Source organism: Vanellus vanellus, assembly GCF_965231255.1.
Source record: "Vanellus vanellus genome assembly, chromosome: 3".
Lineage (NCBI taxonomy): Eukaryota > Metazoa > Chordata > Aves > Charadriiformes > Charadriidae > Vanellus > Vanellus vanellus.
The window spans coordinates 95,969,777-95,992,324 of record NC_138907.1 but is presented as its reverse complement, the minus strand read 5'-3'; the positions used below and the strand labels follow the sequence as shown (position 1 = coordinate 95,992,324).

Here is a 22,548-nt window from a genome sequence, read left to right as displayed (position 1 = left end):
AAGAAAATTTTAAGTTAAAATATTAAGCTACAAAGTTAATGATCTCTCTCTTCATTTATTAAGGTAGCCCTCAGTCATGTCAAGCCCTTATCCTGGTCTTGTCTCATTAATGTAGAACTTGCTTATCTTGGATATTATAGCTGAGGAAGAACCTGAAGAATAGGAAACGCATGTGCTGTGTAGTTGTATAAACTGTTGTAGTGAAAAGTTTATAGTGGCTGTGTAAAATACCCTATGGGATAAAAATATGAACAGTTTTTAGATACTACAGGTAAACGCCTCCTGTCCCTATAGTAACCTGATCAAAACATACCTCCCCCTTTAGAATGCACATCGCTGGGTTATAGTTTGGGGGGAAAAAATGGAGAAGCTGTTGGGCACACAAGACCTTCCCATACCTTTTTGTTTCTGAACCATCGTGGCTACATTAAGCAATTGCATAAGCTGAGGTACTTTTTTTAGAATGAAGTGGCCAAGGAGTTTGTGTTTGTTTTTTTTTTTTTTTTTTTTATTAAGTTTCTTCAGGTGTACTATAGCTGAAACTTAATTAGTATGTTGAGTCAAATGGCCTGCAAAACTCTGTCCTGGAGCGCTAAAACTTAAAGTAGTATACATTGTAAGTGGGATCTTCCTGTACTGTAGATCTACACAGACTGTAAGGACAGGGTGACTATTGTGTCTGTAGTGTTTTATAGGGGAAAACAGAAAGGCAGGTCAACAGGTTGCTAGTTGTTGAACTGTTTAAGACATGTGTTGCAAACAGCTTGACTGTTCATTCTTACCTGACAAGTAGTAGTTTTAACCTAGAAGTGCCATGTGGGAAATGATGTATTAGTTTCAGCAAGTAGAACTGTTAGATCTCTTGACCCCTCAAATCTAATTTTATGATGGTAGCACTTATGTCAAAAACTGCCAGTCATTGTAATCATTTTGGTCTTAAAGGTCAAGCAATGGACATCAGGTGGTTTGACTTTTTGAGATCTTGAACAACAGAAATTAAAAGCAAGGTGGCTACCCAAAATGTAGCCAGTATTTCCACTAGTAAGAGGAAGGCTTCTTGCAGCAAATCTGAGGAGCTGTGAATGTGTCTTGGGATTTTCAAATACCAGTTCAAAAGAATGGAGTCTAACTGAAAGGATTTCTCCTGCTGCCCTGTTTTGGGTATTGCTGAACAGGGCTTGCACACCATCATGGCTTTTCCTTTTTTCTGTTCTGCCCCCCCTCCCCCCTCCCCCCCCCCCCCCCCCGCCGATGAGTTGGGGCGGGGGGGAAGGGGACAAGAAACTGGGAGGAGACAGCTGGAACAGTTGCTGATTCTAATTGACCATTCCATACCATATGATGTTGTGCTCAGCAATAAATGCTGAAGGAAAGGAGGAGGAAGAAGGGACATTCTTGGTTATGGTGTTGTCTTCCAAAGTCTGCATTGTGTGTGCTGAGGCCTGGCTTCCTAGGAAGTGGTTGGACACCTGCCTGCTGATAGAAAGTAGTGAAGAAATCCCAGGTTTTTTTTTTTCTTTCGTGTTTTTTTTTTTTTTTCCTTTGCTTGTGTGCAGTTTCTGCTTCACTTGTTAAGACCTTTGTTATCCCAGTCTACAAGTCTTCTCACCTTCCTTCTGTTTTCTTCCAGTTCTGCAGGAGAGGAGAGTGAGCAAACAGCTCTGTGGGTGTTTGGTTGGGGTCAACCCAAAACAATCCTTAGCTAAATATCAGGAGAGGGAAGCATAAGATTCTTTTCTAGGCCCCAGGGAAGTCCTTTTACAGTATATTAATATTGAAATGGAAACTGCTGCAGTTGCACGAGTGGTCTAGGTGCACATCTCTCGTACAAAGGTGGAAAATGATTGCTTGAAATGCTTTCCAACTCTTCAATGCGCCTTCTTGCTTTTGATGGTTAGTTATTTAATCTCTGAACTCCTTAGAGCTCAGAACTAGATGGACCTTGAAGCAGTGCTTTTAATGGTGGTTGTGTACAGAGCTGGGATAAAATGATATAAGTAAGAGTGTTTAATTTGAGGCTGTGTAGTAACTTCAAGTCAAACATTCCAGGTGTCACTGGGGGAGTTCCAGCCAGTGTACTATAGGTCTGTCTCAACATGCCAATGCGGCTGAGAAACAATAGTAAGGTTCATAAATCAACCTGATTCTGTGAGAAAATTCCTTGGACTCTGAATGGCAACTCATATTGCAGTTTAGGAATCAAGGGTACTGAATAATTCAGTTTTCCACCATTCTTAGTTATGGGTATTTTCATCAGTTGGTTTTGCAAAGATCTGTATAATCATTCCGTAAGAGCTTGCATGCTACTGTTGTAAAGTCTGTGCTGTATGAGGTATTAAAGGATTTGTTGCATTAATATAAGATTGCCCTGCATTTAATTTCAAGTTAGGCACAGATGCATGTTTTAGGAAGCTTTTTAATTAGAGAAAAAAGGGCAACTTCTACTTATTTCTGCTGATGCTTGCTTGTGTGGGCTAGATGAGGTGACAGTGAGGTGGATTGAGAGCTGGCTGTGTGACAGAACTCAGAGGGTTGTGATCAGCGGCACAGAGTCTCGTTGGAGGCCTGTAACCAGTGGTATCCCCCAGGGGTCAATACTTGGTCCAATTTTGTTCAATATATTCATCAATGACCTGGATGAGGGGATAGAGTGTATCCTCAGTAAGTTCACTGATGATGCCAAACTGGGAGGGATGTCTGACACCCCAGAGGGCCATGGACAGTGTGACCTGGACAGGCTGGAGAGCTGGGCAGAGAAGAACCTAATGAGGTTCAACAAAAGCAAGTGCAAGGTCCTACACCTGGGGAGGAAGAATGCAAAGCACCAATATAGGTTAAGGGCGGATCTGCTGGGAAGTAGCTCTGAGGAGAGGGATCTGGGGGTCCTAGTAGACAGTAGATTATCCATGAGCCAGCAATGTGCCCTTGTTGCCAAAAAGGCCAATGGAATCCTGGGCTGCATAGGGAAGTGTGGCCAGTAGGTCGAGGGAGGTCATTCTCCCCATCTACGCTGCACTGGTGAGGCTGCAACTGAAATACTGTGTCCAGTTTTGGGCTCCCCAGTTCAAGAGGGACAGGGAACTGCTGGAGTGAGTCCAGTGAAGGGCAACTAAGACGATTGAGGGCTTGGAGCATCTCCCTTATGAGGAAAGGCTGAGAGAGCTGGGCCTCTTGAGCCTGGAGAAGAGAAGGCTGAGGGGAGACCTTATTATGGCGTACAAGTATCTAGAGGGTGGGTTGAAGGAGGATGGAGCCAGGCTCTTTTCAATGGTTCCCAGTAACAGGACGAGGGGCAATGGGCACAAGTTGGAACATAGGAAGTTCTGTTCAAATACACGGAAGAACTTCTTTATGGTGAGGGTGACAGCACTGGAGCAGGCTGCCCAGGGAGGTTGTGGAGTCCCCTTCTCTGGAGAGTCCCCTTTCAAGACCCTCCTGGGTGCAGTCCTGAGTAATGTGCTGTAGGCAATCCTGCTTTAGCAGGAGTTTTGGACTAGATGAACTCTGGACGTCCCTTCCAACTCTGAAAATTCTGTGATTCTGTGATGTGATGCATAGCCATAAGGATTATTCAAGATCTAAGCAAAATCTTGTTACTAGTAAGCCAACTTTCTAAAGTTTGTTTGTTTGCTTGTTTGTTTTTGAGGGGGGGACATGGTGGACACAACATATGGCTTCCTAGCTTAGTCTAGTGAACTCAGATGTTATGTGATATTACTTAGAAGTAGAAAGCCATAAATAAAATTGCTAACAATGGATATTGTTAGAAGTAATACATATCCTAAAGAAACAGCTGTGAGCCTTTATTCAGACTTGTTTATTCTTGTTGTCAGTATAGAGTTATGTCAAAGAAAATCTTCACAGTATATGGAATTTTGAAAATAACTAATGTATTTACCCATTCCCCTTAGGTCCAAGATGGGCCTCTTGGAACACGGGTGTTTTTATTTGCATCAGATGTGCTGGAATACATCGAAATCTTGGTGTCCATATATCAAGGGTCAAGTCTGTCAACTTGGACCAATGGACACCTGAGCAAATACAGGTAAAATCTTAAAATATGTTCTCAATTTGGTGGGACTGCCAGGAATCCTTTTCAAAGGATTTGAGTTTGTCATGAAGCCCCAACTTAAATGTTTTATAACACACTAAGAACTACTTTGGTTGTATTTCTAGTGTAATGAGTTTAAATTCTGAAAATTCATCTCAGGAATTGGTTTAGCTATCTTTGGAAAGCTCTGAAAGCTGCTGCTTTGTTGTATTTATGGAAAAAACATTGTAAGCCTTTTCTTTTTCAGTAGGGGACAGTAAGATAGCATTCACGCATCTGTCTGATTCTTGATTATGTTCTTTTGGTGTACCAAGTACTGACTTTTCCGGGTATGCTCCAGTCTGAAGCCTCTAGGCTGCTAGATAGATTTTCTTACTCCTGTTCTTCCTGGTCTGAAGAGCCATCCTGAAAGATGAAAGCCTATGCTTCACTGGATGAGTTGGTTTACACTGCAAACAGCATCTGCGTTATTAGCTTTTGTCCAGCAAGTCTTGGCGGGCAGCCCTCCTGTGCCATGGGAACATCTCCCATGGCATATGGCAGCAGAGTGGTCTCCAAGTTAAAAACCTGCAGTGCACACCAATAATATTCTGACTGTTTCAGGATTTAAAGTATTGATGGACATGAACTCACTGTTTTCTTCCATTTTTCCTTAGTGCATGCAGGAAATGGGAAATACTAAAGCACGACTACTCTATGAAGCTAATCTACCAGAGAACTTCCGAAGACCTCAAACAGATCAGTATCCTTTTTGTTTTAGTTTTCTCATTGAAATGACTTTTAATGCATTTTAGAGGTTATGACTGTTTCAAGGAACTGCTATGTTTGGCAACTCACCTTATTTATTTTATTGATATTGTTGTATAAGAAATGATAGTGGAAGTTGGGAACAGTTCAGAAAAGGTTAAATTACTTCAGTTATAGCAAATCTACTTTGTAATGAGATTTGGCAAGCCCTATTTATTTTTGCTTTCAGAAGAGGTGACTTCATAAATTCTCTAGGAAGTTAGAGTGATACTAGAGAGCTCTTGAATATTCGGTCTTTATCTTGAGTAACTGCCAGCTGAAGTTAGAAGCATATAAACAGGAAATAATGAAATGAATGGTTAAGTAAAATAAGCCATTAGATCTTACTCTAGTGAAGTATGGATTTCTTCCTGTAGATTAAGTGTTCTGTAATTTTTTTTGAGTTAAAGTGTATGCATTGTATGAAGTCTGGAAGCGCAGATGACTAGCATGGGAATATCTAAATAAACCAAACCTCCCAGGCTGCCACCACTTGTGTTGGTGTGTGGTTATCACCAGGTACCTGGAAAGGGAGTGTTGGAAGAAAAATTGTCTACCGCCAATAAACAGCTTTCTGCAAAAAATACCTTTTCCGATTGTAGTGAATCCTTAGGATAATGTATATTGGCATTGATTTAGATTTGTGTTAGCTCCTGATTTAGTGATGTTACTCCACAGGTTAGGATTTGCTTCACCTGATCTTACCGGAACTCTTTAACTGTAATGAGATCCTAAACACCTACTGTTAAGTGAGCTGAATCTTTCCCCAACTCTCTTAGTCTGATAATGATACAGGCTTTGGAGGCTGATAAACAGACTAAGTCGTAACTGGATCTGAATTTTCTCCTTCTATATCCAAAAGTGATTTTTGTGCTTCTGCTTATTAGGTACTATGCTCAGTATGTTATGCACAGAAGACTTCTTTTTTTATTTTTGGAAGGGTTAGACTCATCATTATAAAATGCATGTGAGCAAAACAGAGATGTTTCTTCATATTCCAGTAGCTTTTAAATTAAACATACATACATGTAAGAAAAGAGTAACTGGAACCAGATAGCACTGTAGTATTCCAGCTATAATATTCTAGAACGTCATTTCAGCCAGAAGACTGAAATACTTTGACTAAAACTTACTTTAAAAGTAGATCTTCAAGTTGTGTATTTTGTTCTTACTGCGGTTAACTTGAATTCAGTGGTGCTATTGCAGGAGAAGTAATAATGCTTTACCTAACATATTCTTGTCAGATTAGACCAAAAGTCTCATTTTTAGACTTTCAAAATAATTCTTTTGCTGACACTGTATACCTTGAAATAGTTACATAGCCTTTTGAACAGCTGTCAGTTTCTAAGTTGTGGACTTGATCAACTGAATATATTTTATTGCAGATGTTCTCTTTATTAAAAATACATTGCCAGGAGAGGATGCCAACATTTTCTGTTTTATTTCTCAATTCCCCCCTAACTTTGGCAGCTACTTACCTACTTGGCATTCATGACAAGCTGTTGTGTTATAGGCGTTTTTTGCCTTTCCTCTTTGCCCTTTGTAACACTACAGAATCAGCATTGTGTATCATCAGTATCCTGGTTGTGAATATTCTCAATATTCTGAATGTTCTTTTGGATGAACTATGAAAACTCTTTGCATGTAATAATCACTTTTGTATACGTTATTCTATATTAGTGTTTAACTTCCTGTAGCACTATAATACACTTATTTCTACTTTTTAGGTAGTAGAATGGAGACATGGAAGGAATGTGTATGTAGGATGCGCCCAGAATCTCCTGCTAAAGGTCCCCCATCACTTTCGCTGCTTAATCACAAGACTGACCTTTCTGGGCATGGTTGTGTTTTGTTGTTTTTTTTTTTTGTTTGTTTGTTTGTTTTTTTTTTTTTTTTTTAATTGTACTTAGCAGGGATGCTGTGGTGTAGAAGCTAACTCTGAGGATCATCTTGATGTTTTTTTTGTATGTCAGTTTAAGCTTCCTGTTTGAAAGTGTTGTTTGGTTTTTTTTTTTTTTTCCATGAATAGATTAACTATTTTTTTTATTTCTTCATTTTACTCACTTCTTAAACAGGCATCTGTTGAGGTTGCTTTAAATTCTTTTGTTAACAAGAACACAGTAGGTTACTGATCTCAAGACACTTGAGGGTGGTCCAAAAATTCATGTATATTGAAGTGGGGTAACTTGAATAAAGTGGGTGTTTTTCAAAATACACAACTTAATATCCCAGTGTAATAGCATCCTGGAAAATTGAACCATATGAAATTTAAATACTTATGATTCTGTATTAATAATATTTTAATTAAAACTTTCTAATTGTCTGAAATATCAAGTGTGCATTCTGGGAGACTGCTAAAAATAGGGAAATACTTGTGCAAAAGAACTAAAATATCTTAACACCAAAACCTGAGCAACCAAAACTTAGAACACTTGAAGATAAATGTGCCATCTGAAAATGTTAATTTTGGTAAATAGCTAAAGCTTTTTATTTGAAGAAAGGATAGGTTGTTCTGAGGTATTTTATAACAATGAAGTTTTGAATTTTTTCTCTTTATTTCTAAATTAGTTATAATTAAATACAGTTGTCCAGTTACAGCCCAAAAGCACGGAAAAAAGTTAAATTCCCTTTCTCCATCTCTTCCCTCCACTGAGACTATATAATGCAGTAATTTGTACTGCAAGTTGAAAATAAACTTTCTTGTTTAGTCTTAGCTAAATTTGAAAATTTGTCGGAGTTGCATAGTACACAACTTTCATTCATTTGTAATTTAATTATATACATTGATTTTTTGGCACAATGACAGTCCTTTGCTATGTGTAAAGAATAATGCAATATTAGTACTAAGATGTATTTTCAAAGTGCTTAAGATGCCCTTTAGAATGCAGAAATACTTTGAAAGAGGTAGAAAAGAATATTTCATTTTTTGCAACTTTTATGAAGCAGTGTCTTCAGGTGACACTTGAATACAATCTGAGAATAAATGTGATTGTTGATGATATAATTTGATGCACAGAATGAAGGAGTTGAGTGTTCCGAGCTCAGTGTTAATCTTAGGACATAGTACATGGAGCTAAGTTACCTTTCCATTAGTTGAGGAAAAATTGCTATGGAAGTTTAAGATGCAGTGAATCTGAGCTTCCACAGTTGCAATTTTGATTTTTGAATGGATAATCACATTGCTGAACAAATTACTCAAAAATTTTTCTACAGATACCAGAGAAGCTTTACTGCTTTGGATGAGCTGCTTTATTAAGCTGAGAGAATAATTGAGGAAAACAACTGGTTGTCCTTTTTGTGTTTGAGCTAGTGAGTTGTCAGTTCTGGTGTTCTACATCAGTATACTTGCTGCTATTTCCACCTTTGCTTCTGTATCTTTTTATCACTAGCGTTTTAGTTTTCTTTCCCTTCCACAGAGATTTTTTTTTGTAATAGGAGACTTTCATGGAGGACTTATTGCTCTCAGAGAACTGTTTATGATCAGCTTTTGATGCATGATACAATTTGTGCAAATCAGATAACAGGTACATACGTTTCACCTTTTATCTGAAGAGGAAGTATTTTTCCCCAAGTTATGATGGTAAGCTATACTTCAATTATTTCCCATATACGAGTACCTTTGTTCAAGTATTTGCAGTACTAGAGCCCTGGAGCTTATTAATATCAAGTGAAAATGTCCTAACTGTGTAACACTGAGTTAATTCTCGTGTGTCCTTCTTATATTGTTTCATTAAGAGATTAAACTGATTAATTCTCTGTATTGAAAAGAAGCTCTTTTTGGACACTGCAATAGCAATTGTTCTGTGTAGAGCAGTTTGTTCTGTTGTTTTAAAACTATAAGATGGAGGAAGAATCTGGTGCAATTCTTTAATTTGAATAACCTATCAGTTTTTCAGGTTGATGTTGCTATTTATCTGCATGCATATTTTCCTTAAACTATCTACTTCCAGAGCTGTGGAATTTTTCATCAGGGATAAGTACGAAAAGAAGAAGTATTATGATAAAAATGCGGTTAATGCTTTCAATGTAAGTAAACAGTTTCACCAAGAATTCTGTCACTTTTCTTTTTTGAAAGTTACATAACAGAAATGTAGAAAACAGTACATTTATTAAAACATCTTTCACAGTCAAAAAATTTTTGATAGAGCTAAATGCTTTTTTTATGTATCTCTTGAAAGCTATTCCTAGGTTCTGTAAGTTCAACATACATTGTCTATTACATCTATCACAGCAAAGCGTTAAGATCCAACAAATGGCTTACTTCTGACTATTTTATATTGTGTTTTTCTCTTTCAGTGATGAGTAGTTCTTCAACAGCATACTTTGAATCCTTTCGGAGTATGTTTTTCCATGTCACAGACTTAAGATAGGATTACTGTTTCTGGTGATTTTGTCTTCCTCCGTTTTCTGTAATATCTTGATGAGAAATCCTAGGGTGTTTTGGGCCCCTCTTCTGCGGGTCTTATTGCACTGCTGAACTGTTGTTTGCAGCAAGGTGCACTGCTAAAGCAAACACGGGCAGCATGGCAAACCAGCTGTTTAATCGTTTAGCTCTGTGTTCACTACAGTAAGCTGGTGAGTGCTTTTCTGGCAATGCGGTTTTGAGAATGTTAGCCTTTAATGAAGTTCACAGCCTTGTTCAGGTTTTTGGATACGGCTGTTTCTGGGGCATACAGTCTAGCTGTATATTTTTACTTCTCTAGATATATGTATGCTTAAACGCTTGCTCCTCTATACCTACATTATTGAAGTATGGCCTAACATGTAGCTTACTACTTTATCTGACTAGGCAGTGATCTTTGACGGGGAAGCAAGTGCAAGGGTGGACATAAAGAGAGGGAGTTAATGCTGCTGTTGCTATCTGAGAAAATGGATCTTTGAATGATAGTGGCATTTTAGAAGGATAAAAAACAAACCTGGAAACTAGAGAAGTGTATTTCATTAAGCATTGTTGAAGTAGGGCAAAGCTGATTCACTTAAGAGGTAAAATACAAATTGTGATTTGAATTACGCTATCAGTTACCCTTCTTTACTTTGGTTCCAAAGTAGAAAATAGGAAGAATTGTTGAAAATTGTACTTCTTTAAAAAGTTCAAAAGACTCCAAGGTCTTTCTAAACAGACAACCTAGGTGTCTAATGTAATAGTCCACTGCTGCCTTAATATGTTTGAAGGAGTAATCAGATTTTGCTTATCATATTGCAGACTAATATGAATCACTTTACCTGTTATAGCAGTAACGATAGAATCCAGACAAGTTGAAGAAACGCATGTTACTGCTGAGTAGGGAACACCAATTTTTTTCTTTCTATCCAGGCTTTTCTTTTGCTAACTAATGTAAATGGCATGATCTCTATGAGATAGGAACAAAGTCTGATTATGAAATATTTTAACAATAGACAACCCATGCACATTCACATTCATCTGCTGTTCTTCAAGGCCATCAAAAATCAGGTTTGAGGTAGGCAATCTGAAACCACAGTTATAGCAAAATATTAAAAGTACACAATACTAAATTGGCTGAACCAGTGTAGCGCCGGTAGTCCTAGTCTGCTTCTGTTGGATTGTCCTCCTTGGCTCTAGTCCCAACCCAGATCACATGCACTTGGCATCATCATCTTGCGAGTGGGCCTGGGACTGGCAGGGAGAAGGAAGAAAAGGTGAAGCTGGGCCTCCATTCTGCATGTCTGATGTGCTGCTTTTCTGTTCCTGGGTACTGTTGGCAGGGAAGAGGGGAAGTTACTCTACACTTCCAACACCTGAAGGACTGTGGAGAGTTTAAGAAGAATGGGGTGAGGAGCAGAGTTCTGCGGGGATATGCATTTTGGTGCCCCTGTGCAGGGGGTGATGACAGTTTCTAAAGCTTTCTTTTTGCAGTCCTAATGACATCGGAGACACCTTCCTTCTTTCCACCCTGCCAGGAGGTGGCTAAGATTCCCTGGGAACTGAGAGGTGGCTGTGGTGGAAGGGGGAGATTCCTGCTTGTAGTCAGCAGTCCTCTGACAGCACAATAGTGTAATGAGTAATAATAGTCTTGTGAACTGTTCAGGTGAGGTGTCTGTGCTACGCCATGGCAACCCCTTTTCCTCTGGAAAATTTCTTTACCCGGTTTGCTTTTACAGAGAGCACCTTCTGTCCTATTTCTATTAAAAATCAGCATTGTTGGGGTGACGTGAGCTTTTAGCACACTTACTTTTGGTTATCACCTTTGAAATAGCAATGCCTTCTGCTTGGATTAGGACCAATTTAAGTTGGAGATACATATGTATGTTGTCATTTGGTAAAATGAGTCCCTTCTGGGTGTGAGCAGGTAATGCAGAAGTGCAGAAACAGGATTGCTATGCCCTAAGGGTCACTTTCCTTAACCAGGTGATTTCACTGAGGTGGTGTTTAAAAATTTAAGGGGCTTTGCTGTATTTGGTCCACTGTTACAAGTTGCCTGTGGTAAAAGCTTCCTGTAGCATAAAAGTTGTTTTGAATAGATTCTCTTAAAAGATGCAATACAATATTTCTCTTAGCTTAATTTTGAAAGAACTCATAAGTTTTTCAAATTTGTCTGACAGTACAGCATCTGTGTTAATGTATTCTGTATGTTGGAGCCCAAGAGTATATATATGTCAAGGTCCAGTAGTGCTCGGGATTCATGTATCTTTTCATTTTGTAACAAAATTTTTATTTATAATTGTTGATTATATGAGATGTTTTGTTTTCTGACAAGACTGTTGCATTACTAAATTTGGGTTTTAGAAATACTCACTATAATAACAAAATTAGGTAGTGCAGACACCAGTAGTGCCATCAAACGTGCAGATTAAAAATAGGCAAATATGAAAAATTAAATTATTTATTTCATGGTTGACTGAAAAGCAATGAAGGATAAAGCTATGGGCAAAAATAGCATCTGCGGTTTTATTGGCTAGTTACATTTTAAATAGAATAATGCATTTAAGTAGAAATCAAAGATACATTAGAAAAATGCAATGCTAACTGAAAGCAGCCTGGCCTTAAAAACACTTAAAATCTATTAAAATGCATAGATCTCAGAGTTTTCTGATCCATCATTATTGGGAAAATACGAAATGCTGGTTCTGTATCACTGCTCAGGACTAAATGAGTGCTATGATTTACTCAGCGGTTGTAAGTGGGTTATCAGTAAAAAGTTACTAATTTTCTTGCTCAGACTCAGTGCAGGCTTGTGACTTTTTTATAGAAAGACCTGAGAGGCTGACACCCTTGAATAGAGGTGTGTTTGGGTTTTGGTTTTGGTGTTTTTCTCTTTGGTTGTGTTTTGTGTGGTGTGTGGTTTTTTTTTTTTTTTTTTTTTGTGGTGTTGTTTTGTTTGGTACCAGGAAACATTCTAGTATCAGGCCTGGTTCTTAACCACAATCTTAGGCTTTAGCCTTGAGAAAAATCCTCTGGAACGTAGCAGGAATGGTAGCTTCATGTAGGCAAACTACAGTGCTCTAGATCAGGTTAGTAGATGCAGCTAGGGAATTTGTCGAAGTCATCACACTATGCTTGTCCCTTCTTTTCACAGATGTAATTTCATGTGTACTTCTGGTGAAACAAAAAGCAGGAGCTCCAGTTCAGAATAAGCAATATAGTTGGGGGGAAAAGCCTGGGAAAAAATATCAACAGAAATGATGTATTCATTATTTTTTACCCGCACTGATAATACAGTTAAAATTGATCCGATATTTTAAGGAATGTGTTAATGTGGATGAGTTTTATGGGTGCTGTTCAATATAGAATCATAGAATGGTTTAGGTTGGAAAGGACCTTGAAGATCATTGAGTTCCAACCCCCCTGCCATAGGCAGGGACACCTCCCACTAGACCATATATTCGTCAATGACCTGGATGAAGGGATAGAGTGTACCATCAGCAAGTTTGCGGATGACACAAAACTGGGAGGAGTGGCTGACACGCCAGAAGGCTGTGCCACCTTACAGCATGACCTGGACAGGCTGGAGAGTCGGGCAGAGAGAAACCTTATGAAATTCAACAAAGGCAAGTACAGCACCTGGGGAGGAATAACCCCATGCATCAGTACAGGATGGGTGCTGACCTGCTGGAGAGCAGCGCTGTGGAAAGGGACCTGGGAGTCCTGGTGGACAACAGGATGACCAGGAGGCAGCAATGTTCCCTGGTGGCCAAGAAGGCCAATGGCATCCTGGGGTGCATCAAGAAGAGTGGGCCAGCAGGTCGAGGGAGGTCATCCTCCCCCTCTACTCTGCCCTGGTGAGGCTGCATCTGGAGCACTGTGGCCAGTTCTGGGCTCCCCAGTTCAAGAAAGACCGAACTGCTGGAGAGGGTCCAGCAAAGGGCTACAAAGATGATTAGGGGATTAGAACATCTCTCTTATGAGGAAAGGCTGAGGGACTTGGGTCTTTTTAGTCTAGAGAAAAGAAGATTGAGGGGAGATCTTATTAATGCTTAAAAATACTTAAAGGGAGGGTGCCAGGGGGGTGGGAACAGGCTTTTTTCAGTGGTGCCCAGTGATGGGACAAGAGGTAACGGAACTTCCTATGCTCAAGTTTGTGTCCATCTTAACATGAGGAGGAACTATTTTACTCAGGGTGGCAGAGCACTGGCACAGGCTGCCCAGAGAGGTTGTGGAGTCTCCCACTCTGGAGACATTGAAAACCCACCTGGACACCGTCCTGTGCAACCTGCTGTAGGTGACCCTGCTCTGGCCGGGGGGTTGGACTAGATCATCTCCAGAGGTTCCTTCCAACCGTGACCATTCTGTGATATGAGTGCCTTTCAGGGTTTTTTGGGATGTTTATACTTCAGGTCTTACTCGGAACAGAAACCTTTTTCTAATTGTTAGAAATTTTTTAAATAGTTACATATGTATTTGCTGCTTCACAATATTGTAGGACAAGAAAAAGTTTTTAAAAAATGTTTAACAGTGCATTTGTAGAAATACTTTATTTCCAGCGTATTGGAATATTGCCATTTTTTGAAAAATTTCCATTTGGCTGCTGTTAAAGTAGCAGTGTTTATTTTTAAGTTTTATTCTGATAAATGTAAAGAAGGGAATTTTGAATAAATTAGCCTACCCAGGGAGGCAAACTGATTTTTTTTTAACCCCATGGAAGTATCTTCAGATGTGTTGTCAGCTCTTTGAAGAACTCTTACAGTTGAAATGATCTGTAAATGCTTAGATACAGCTGTAGGGTTATGATATTGTGCCTAAAACTGTGAAGGCAACTGTATGGTATTTATACTTAGGAGAATGTATCCTTATTTTCAAAGTGTATTCCATTTAAGCAGTGTAGCCCATGACAGAGTTACAAGTAGTGTTTCTCAAGGCAGTGCTTATTATAATTCTCTCACAACATTAATAGGAGTCACACCGGTATAAAAGATCAACACTTCGTTTCTCAGAAAGTAGTTCATAGTCCTACTGTGGTGAGACTTTGTTTTGTCAAGACTTCTAAAGACTGACAGCTTAAGAAACCCTCATCTCTTGATCTGACCAGCTGCCTTCCTATTTTGCTTTCATATGATGTAATTTTGAAACATTCAGGAAATCATGGGTTTTTAATGCTTTTTGTGTATGCTTAAATTTAAAAAGAGGAATAATACAAGTAAAAACACTTGAAGCTGACAGGATATTACTTGGGATTATGTATATACTTGTTCTGTCAATAACACATGTGATTTGGTGTTGTTAAGGTCAGGAACTTTTTTGCTCTTTGAATAATCAACTTGGGAGCAGCAGTAGCTGTTAGCAAGTCAACTTATTTTAAATATCCTCAGCATAATACTGTCCTCATAGAATTAATTTTCTGCCAAACCTCCTTCTCAATTTTTAGGCATACGTAAGCTGTGAATAATGCGAAGTATAGCATAGAATCCAATAAAACAAACTTCACATAGTAATGAAACAATTAGGGCTCTTTATAAATGTGGTGCATCTAAGATACGGTAACATGAGCAATTTACTGTGCAATATGCTGTTCTGTTTGACTTGATTTATCCCTGAGAGCTTGTACAATGCAATTGAGAGCTTGCTTCACTTCTGTAATTAACTACAGACAATTACCATAGGTCAGGTGGTGCGAGGTAATTTTATACATTAAATCTCTCCTTCAGGTGGGTGCTGACATGAAACTGTTCAGGAATATCATTCCACTTCAGACTTGCACCTGATTATCACTTTCAAACATAGGCAAATCCTTTTGTATTCATTGTAGGGTTTTTTGTACACACCAATCCTAGAACTGAAGGGTAGAGCATCCAAAGCAGTTTCTCATCTAACAGTCTTAGTCCTGAAGACTGTTGCTTATTAAAATCTTTTGTTTGCTTTGGGGTCTCATTAAACTCTTTATGCTCCTTTAGTTTACTGTCTCCTGGAGCACTCTTAGAAGAGCACAGCTTACAATTATACAAACACCTTTCCCCAAGAATTTGAGTTTGCGTGCTTAAATAAATTACTTGAAGGCCTTTTTCAGAATTGTTGCCTTACATGTAGGTGAGGTGAATATGAGCCTTGTTGGAGACACAAGGCATATTCCAAGAGAATGAAATAAAGCTATTGTGACTTTTGTAGCAGAATAAAGTGCCTTACTATATTTGAGACAGTCCTTATTACAGTAGAGAAGACTTGCATAGTTCTAAGTCTGGATATACAAAAGGAATGCTCAAGTGGAAAAACAAAGTACAGGCTAGGCAGCTGTCTACCTTAACTTACTCCTTTTTAGTAATTTTTTCCCACCTTCCCTTTTTTTCCCCACTTTAGGCTTTTCTCCTGTGTTCCTTTAACCACACCTTAACACAATTGCAGTTACTACTGTTTCTATATTTTTTTGCCTTTTTTTTTTTTTTGATATATTGGTAATTTTCTGGATAACTTGGTATTCTCTGAATTCCTCATACCGCTTTCTACTACTTCCAAGGAAACCATGTATGAAGATGGTCATGCTGAACCAGAAAAGAGAAACTTGGGTTGGTAAGATTTCTAACTGCAGCCTGTGGTTATCACAGCCTGTGAGTTTGTGAGGGATTCTTTTTTTAATTTTATTTTTTTACTTAATTTCCTGTGGTGATATCTTCTTGGAAGCCATGGCAGATCTAGCCATTCTTGGCTTTTGGGCACGGTTCTTTTCCCAGTTCTCATGAAATTTGTCACCTGTATTGGGGAAAGTTTACAGTGGATTTTTTTTAGCATTGCCAGCAGATGTAAGGGATATTTAATGAATTGAAAATTGAATGTTTCCAGTTCATGAATAGATATTCCGTTACAGGCTGAAAAAAATGATGTCATTGTGTATTTAAGGCTAATTGTCATCTTAGTTGAACTATCATAAGTTTTGATTCTTTTGAAACACTTGAATGAAACTAAAAGCAAATGATGTAAAGTGTGGTTTGAACACAGGGTTGAGGAGTGTTCTCAGAGAGGCTGAAAGAGTTGGGGCTGTTCAGCCTGGAGAAGAGAAGGCTCCGGGGAGATCTTAGTGCAGCCTTCCAGTACCTAAAGGGGGCCTACAGGAGAGCTGGGGAAGGACTTTTTACTAGGGCATGTAGCAATAGGACGAGGGGGAATAGCTTTAAAGTGGAAGAGGGCAGGTTCAGATTGAACATTAGGAAGAAGTTTTTCACTTTGAGGGTGGTAAGGCACTGGAACAGGTTGCCCAGAGAAGTTGTGGAGCCCCCATCTCTGGAGGTGTTCAAGGCCAGGCTGGACATGGCCTTGGGCAACCTGGTCTAGTGGGAGGTATCCCTGCCTATGGCAGGGGGGTTGGAACTCAATGATCTTCAAGGTCCTTTCCAACCTAAACCATTCTATGATTCTGTGATTCTATGACAAGGTCACTTTTTGGCCTTGTTGCTTTCCCTTGATTATCTAACTAATCCTAAGACAAAGTAGTTGCATCCAGAACTGACAATGGAAGATTGCTGGAGAGATCACTTCCGAGTTTGGAAGAAGTTGTTCAGAGATTAGGCTTACCCATATTAGTGACTGTAATAATAAAACCTGAAGGGTAAGACTGTATTGCTTTCCCTCCATACTTATATCTTATGAAATAGATAGGCATTGTCTGCTTAAATAATGTGAAGGCAGTTCCTAGTTGTATAGGAATATGAGTGCGTAACAACTTATCAGTTGTTTAATGGAGAAAATATGCATATATCATCTTTCTCATCATTGTTAAAGAATTTAGCTGATCCCAAGGCTGCTTCTCTACTTAATATTCCTGTCTAATTTTTGCCTGTCCTGTAATAGGTTTATCACCAGTAAGTGGAATGAGTTCTGAGGTGACAACAGTAGGTAGAATTTGTTCTTGTTGAAGGGAGGGTATTATGGAAGGTCAGAGCCCTTGGCGTGGTACAGGTCTTAACAGAGCTGATAAAAATGCATTGACTTGGGGTTTTGTGCTTGTACGAGGGATGCTGCTTGATTTTTGGCTACAAATAGAATAATTCAGCGTTCTGACTATACCTGGCATGATGAAGTGCTCAAAGGGCAACTTGGCTTATCTTCAGCAGAATTCATTTGTTTACTCTGGAACTAAGGTAGAAGTATAACAAGGACTAGTGTTCTCCATCTCCAAATACTTTGGGTTTTTTGTTTTTATGAAATTAATTTCTGGACACAGTATTCATCTTGACTGATGATCTCTGTATTGAGTCCCAAATACTTGCAATCAAAGCTGTGCAACTGGTAAGGTGCAGGGACAGCTGTTAATAAGGCTCATGACCTTAGATGCAGTGGCCAAGAGAAATAGCAAACATTGCTTGTTTGAGGTTTTTGGGAATTTGTAAGTTTGTCCCAAAATTACTGATTAGAGGAAGTAAGCTTTGCAGTAGATGATTACACAGTTCATCAGTAAGCCAAGAGGAAATGTGTAATTTTTAGAACTGAGATTCCAGAAATAATAAAATCTTACTAAAATATGCTATTGAGTAACAGCTGCTCATGCGATGCTTTGAGACACAGGACTGCACTAATGAAGGGGTTTCTGGTACCCAATCCAAATAATTTAATTTGACTGTATCTACATGCTGTTAAGTTAAAATTGTACTAAAGTTGCACAGAGGTTGATGAAATCAAGTTTGAAGCCATCATATTTTCCAAATTTTTCAAAAACTTACCACGTCCTCTTTGATGTAAAATAAAAACTGTAAAAACACAATCTTCCTTAAACTTTTGTTTATTTTATATCTAAAGCAATGGCCCTTATGCCATACAAGTAATGAGGAGAAGCAGTGAGGTAACTGTGTTGGGTGTGGATAAAGATTAGCTATGTAGGTATTATCACAACTGATCTCTGCAGCTTTTAATAAAAATAAGTACATAGGAGAAGAAAGAGCACAACTTCTCAGCATGCATATGGAAATTTCCTTATTCAGGGTGGATGGTGAATCAGCTTAAGCAAATTCCAGATACTTTCAGTCTCAAAAATTGTGAACTGGCACGATCTATCCACTTCATTGAGTATGAATATATTATCGTGTCCTGACAATGTTTAGAGAATAGTAAACAAAGTTTCTATATTTAAGAAAGGGTGTGAATTATGTATGGAGCAGTTTCATATAACTCTTTAAGTTCACTGAAGGAAAAGAATAATGGGTCTACATTTTCCATGTTTTCTTAAGGCATTGTGTATAATTTAAGAAGCATGAACTTAGGCAGCTAGATTAAATGTGATGTGAATTGAGATTGTGATGGCAGATTTTCAAGAAAGTTATCTTCTGGACAATGAGGCTGACAGTCCTAATACATCACAGGAGCTGCCAGGACTGGAAAGGCCTACTCACCGTATTAAGACCACCTCTAAAAGGAAGAAAAGGAGGGTTATAGTCGTGGGTGACTCAGCTCTGAGGGGGACAGAGGGTCCAATACGTAGAGCAGACCCCACTCTTAGGGAATTCTGCTGCCTCCCTGGGGCACGGGTTAGGGACATCACAAAGAGACTCCCTAGCCTGGTGCAGCCCTCGGACTACTACCCGCTGCTTCTGTTCCATGTGGGGGGCAATGAATGTGCAGATCAGAGTGCAAGGATGATTAAAAGAGACATCAGGGCCTTGGGACAGTTACTACGGGGATCTGGAGCACAGATCACTTTTTGTCCCTACTTCCCATTGCAGCCAATGACGTTGAAAGGAACAGACGAGCTCAGTCTGTTAATACGTGGTTCCATGGCTGGTGTCACCACCACAGTTTTGTGTTTTTCAACAATGGAACGGCCTATGTAGCACCAGGCCTGCTGGCAGCAGACGGGGGTTGGCTCACTTGAAGGGGGAGAAGGTTTTTTGCCCCAAAATTAGCAGGGCTCATTAACAGGGCTTTAAACTAGATTTGACGGGGGAAGGGGGTATTATAGGGTTTGCCTGTGACCAGCCAAGGGATGTTGTATCAAGGACAGAGGAACGGGGTGCTGGTGAGGGCCTGCAGCCATTTGCTCTGAAATGTACTGGCTACGCTGCAGCATGCTCAAAGTCTTACGTAGATGAGCCAGGAGCTCCTGGACCAATAGGAGCCAATGGGGAGGCACCGTTAATACACGGCAAAGGAATGCCTCCTAGAGAGCAGTATGAAGTAATTACAGCTGCTCCAGCCTAGTCAGCCTCAATGAAGACACGGCTGAAGTGCCTCTATGCAAATGCACGTAGCATGGGGAACAAACAGGAGGAGCTAGAGATGTGTGCGCGCATCCAAGGCTACAATCTCATTGTCATCATAGAAATTTGGTGGGATGACTCCTACGACTGGAGTGTTGCCATGGAAGGCTATAGGCTCTTCAGGAGAGACAGGCAAGAGAAACGAGGAGAGGCAGTGTTGCCTTATATGTGAAGGAGCAGCTGGAATGCATGGAGCTCAGCGTAGGGATGGATAAAGAGCCCACTGAGAGCCTATGGGTCAGGATTAAAGAGAAATCGGGAGCAGGGGACATTACTGTGGGAGTCTGCTACAGGCCACCCGACCAAGAAGACTGAGTGGATGAAGCCCCCTATAGACAGATAGGGGTGGCATCATGTTCACAGACCCTGGTTCTCATGGGTGACTTCAACCACCCCGACATCTGTTGGAAGGGTAACACAGCCAGTCACAGGCAATCCAGGAGGTTTGTGGATTGCATTGAGGACAAGTTCCTTCTCCAAGCGGTGGAGGAGCCAGCAAGGAGAGGAGCTATGCTGGACCTTGTTCTTACCAGTAAGGAGGGGCTGGTAGACAGTGTCAAACTCAAGGGTAGCCTGGGCTGTAGTGACCATGAAATGGTCGAGGTTGAGATCCTTGAGGCAGTGAGGAAGGTGCGCAGCAGGCTGACCACCCTTGACTTTGGGAGAGCTGACTTTGGCCTCTTGAAGAATCTGCTTGGGATGGTGCTATGGGATGAAGTGCTGGAGGGAAGAAGGGCCCAAGAAAGTTGGTTAATATTCAAGGACCACCTCCTCCAAGCTCAGGAGCGATGCATCCCTACAAAGAGGAAGGCAGACAGAAAAGCCAGGAGGCCTGCATGGATGAACAAAGAGCTCCTGGACATGACCAAAAGGAAAAAGGAGGCCTATAGGGAGTGGAAACAGGGGCAGGTAGCCTGGGAGGTATACAGAGAAATAGTTTGAGCAGCCAGGGATCGGGTTAGACAAGCTAAAGCTCAGATAGAACTAAATCTGGCCAGGGACATCAAGACAAACAAAAAATCCTTCTTTAAGTATGTCATCAAGACAAGAAAGATTAGAGAAACTCTGGGCCCCCTCTAGAAGGAAACACAAGAACTGGTTACCTGGGATAGAGACAGAGCTGAGGTACTCAGTGACTTTTTTGCCTCAGTCTTCACTGGCAAGGACTGCAGCCACACTGCCCATGAGGCAGAATGCAAAGGCGAAGATTGGGAAAATGGAGAACCACACACTGTAGGTGAAGATCAAGTGCGAGACCACTTGAGGAACCTGAAGGTGCACAAGTCCATGGGACCTGATGAGATACATCCGTGGGTCCTGAGGGAACTGGCAGATGAGGTTGCTAAGCCACTAGCCATCATATTTGAGAAGTTGTGGCTGTCTGGCAAGGTTCCTGCCGACTGGAAAAGGGGAAACATAAGCCCTATTTTCAAAAAGGGAAACAAGGAAGACCCAGGGAACTACAGGCCAGTCAGTCTCACCTCTGTGCCTGGCAAGATCATGGAGCAGATCCTCCTGGAAACTCTGCTGAGGCACGTAGAAAACAAGGAGGAGATTGGTGACAGCCAGCATGGCTTCACTGAGGGCAAGTCACGCCTGACAAATTTGGTGGCCTTCTACGAAGGGGTTACAGTGGCAGTGGACAAGGGAAGATCAACTGATGTCATCTACCTGGACTTGTGTAAAGTGTTTGACACTGTCCCACACGATATCCTGGTCTCTTAAATTCAGGATTAAATTCAAGATTCGACAAATGGACCACTCGGTGGATAGAAAACTGGCTGGACAGTCGCACTCACAGGCTTGACGTGGCCTTGGGCAACCTGGTCTAGTGAGAGGTGTCCCTGCCTATGGCAGGGGGGTTGGAACTTGATGATCTTCAAGGTCCTTTCCAACCTAAACCATTCTATGATCTTAAAAGAGATTAGTGCAGTATATGTATTATGGATTTAAAGTATGTCACATGGGCACCTTAAGGTGGATAAATTGCGGTATGATAGGATGCAGGAACACAAAGTTCATGGTAGCTAGCATTGAGAAGCATTCAGTCACTGACTTGGAGGGAGGTTACCAGTTACCCCTCCCAGTATTGCAAGAACCATAGTGGGTTTTTTAGTGGTCTATAAAGAATTTGGGAATCAAGTGATATGAAGTATTTTTGAAATATGTTAATGAAGATAGGCATCAATAGGAAGCACTGAAATACCATACAAGAATTGTGACTTGAGGGCAAGGATAGTGAAAAGTGGGATAAATTACTTTGCAAGATCGTGCTGTTAGAATGGGGTGTATTATAGAAACCAGAATAGCTCAGGCTGGACGGGACCCTTGGACATCATCCAATTGCCACTGCTCAAAGTGGAGTCATCTAGAACAGGTTGCTTAGAGCTGTGTCCAGTTGGATTTTGAGCATCTCCAGAGCTGGGGACTCCAAAACCTCTCTAGGTAACCTGTTCCAGTATTCAAACATCCCCACAGTAACAAAAAAAAAAAATAAAAGAAATCTTATGTTTCAATGGAATTTCCTGTGTTTCAACTTATGTTCAGTGCCTCTTGGCCCTGTTTCTGGATACGACAGGCAACAGTCTGCCTCAGTCTTTGCTCCCTACCACCAGGTATTTATACATGTTAACAAGACCTTTTCCCTCCTTTCCCTCCCATTTGCTTCCTCTCCTCCAGGCTAAACAACCTCAACTCATTAAGCCTCTCCTTATCTGAAAGGTGCTCTAATCCTTTAATCATCTTAGTGTCCCTTTACTGGACTTGCTCCAGTCTGCCTATGTCTCTCTTGTACTTGTGAGCCCAGAACTAGCCACATTGCTAGCTCATGTCCAAGTTGTCTGCCAGGACTTCCAGGTCCTCTCCTGCAAGTCTGCTTTACGGCCAGTTGACATCCACCCAGGCTGTACTGGTGTGTGAGGTTATTCCTCCCCAGGTGCAGGACTTGACATTTCCCTTTGAACTTCATGTGCTAAATAATAACTTAATAAATACTATAGAAGTTTGTAACGGACAAAATGGACAAGTACCACATTGCCATGTAAGAGGGGCAGGGAACTGGAGTAATATTGTAAACCTGC

The 22,548-nt window shown here is 40.4% G+C and overlaps 1 protein-coding gene across 3 annotated transcripts in view; it reads left to right on the top strand.

The window, feature by feature from the left end:
- SMAP1 (small ArfGAP 1) overlaps positions 1–22,548 on the top strand; it is a 103,288-nt gene that overhangs the window by 27,509 nt on the left and 53,231 nt on the right. For all 3 annotated transcript variants that reach the window (XM_082481888.1, XM_082481887.1, XM_082481886.1), the window contains exons 2-4: positions 3,912–4,045; positions 4,708–4,793; positions 8,788–8,863. In XM_082481888.1, the coding sequence (XP_082338014.1) occupies positions 3,912–4,045; positions 4,708–4,793; positions 8,788–8,863 (296 nt within the window). The remainder of the gene's footprint in view (positions 1–3,911; positions 4,046–4,707; positions 4,794–8,787; positions 8,864–22,548) is intronic.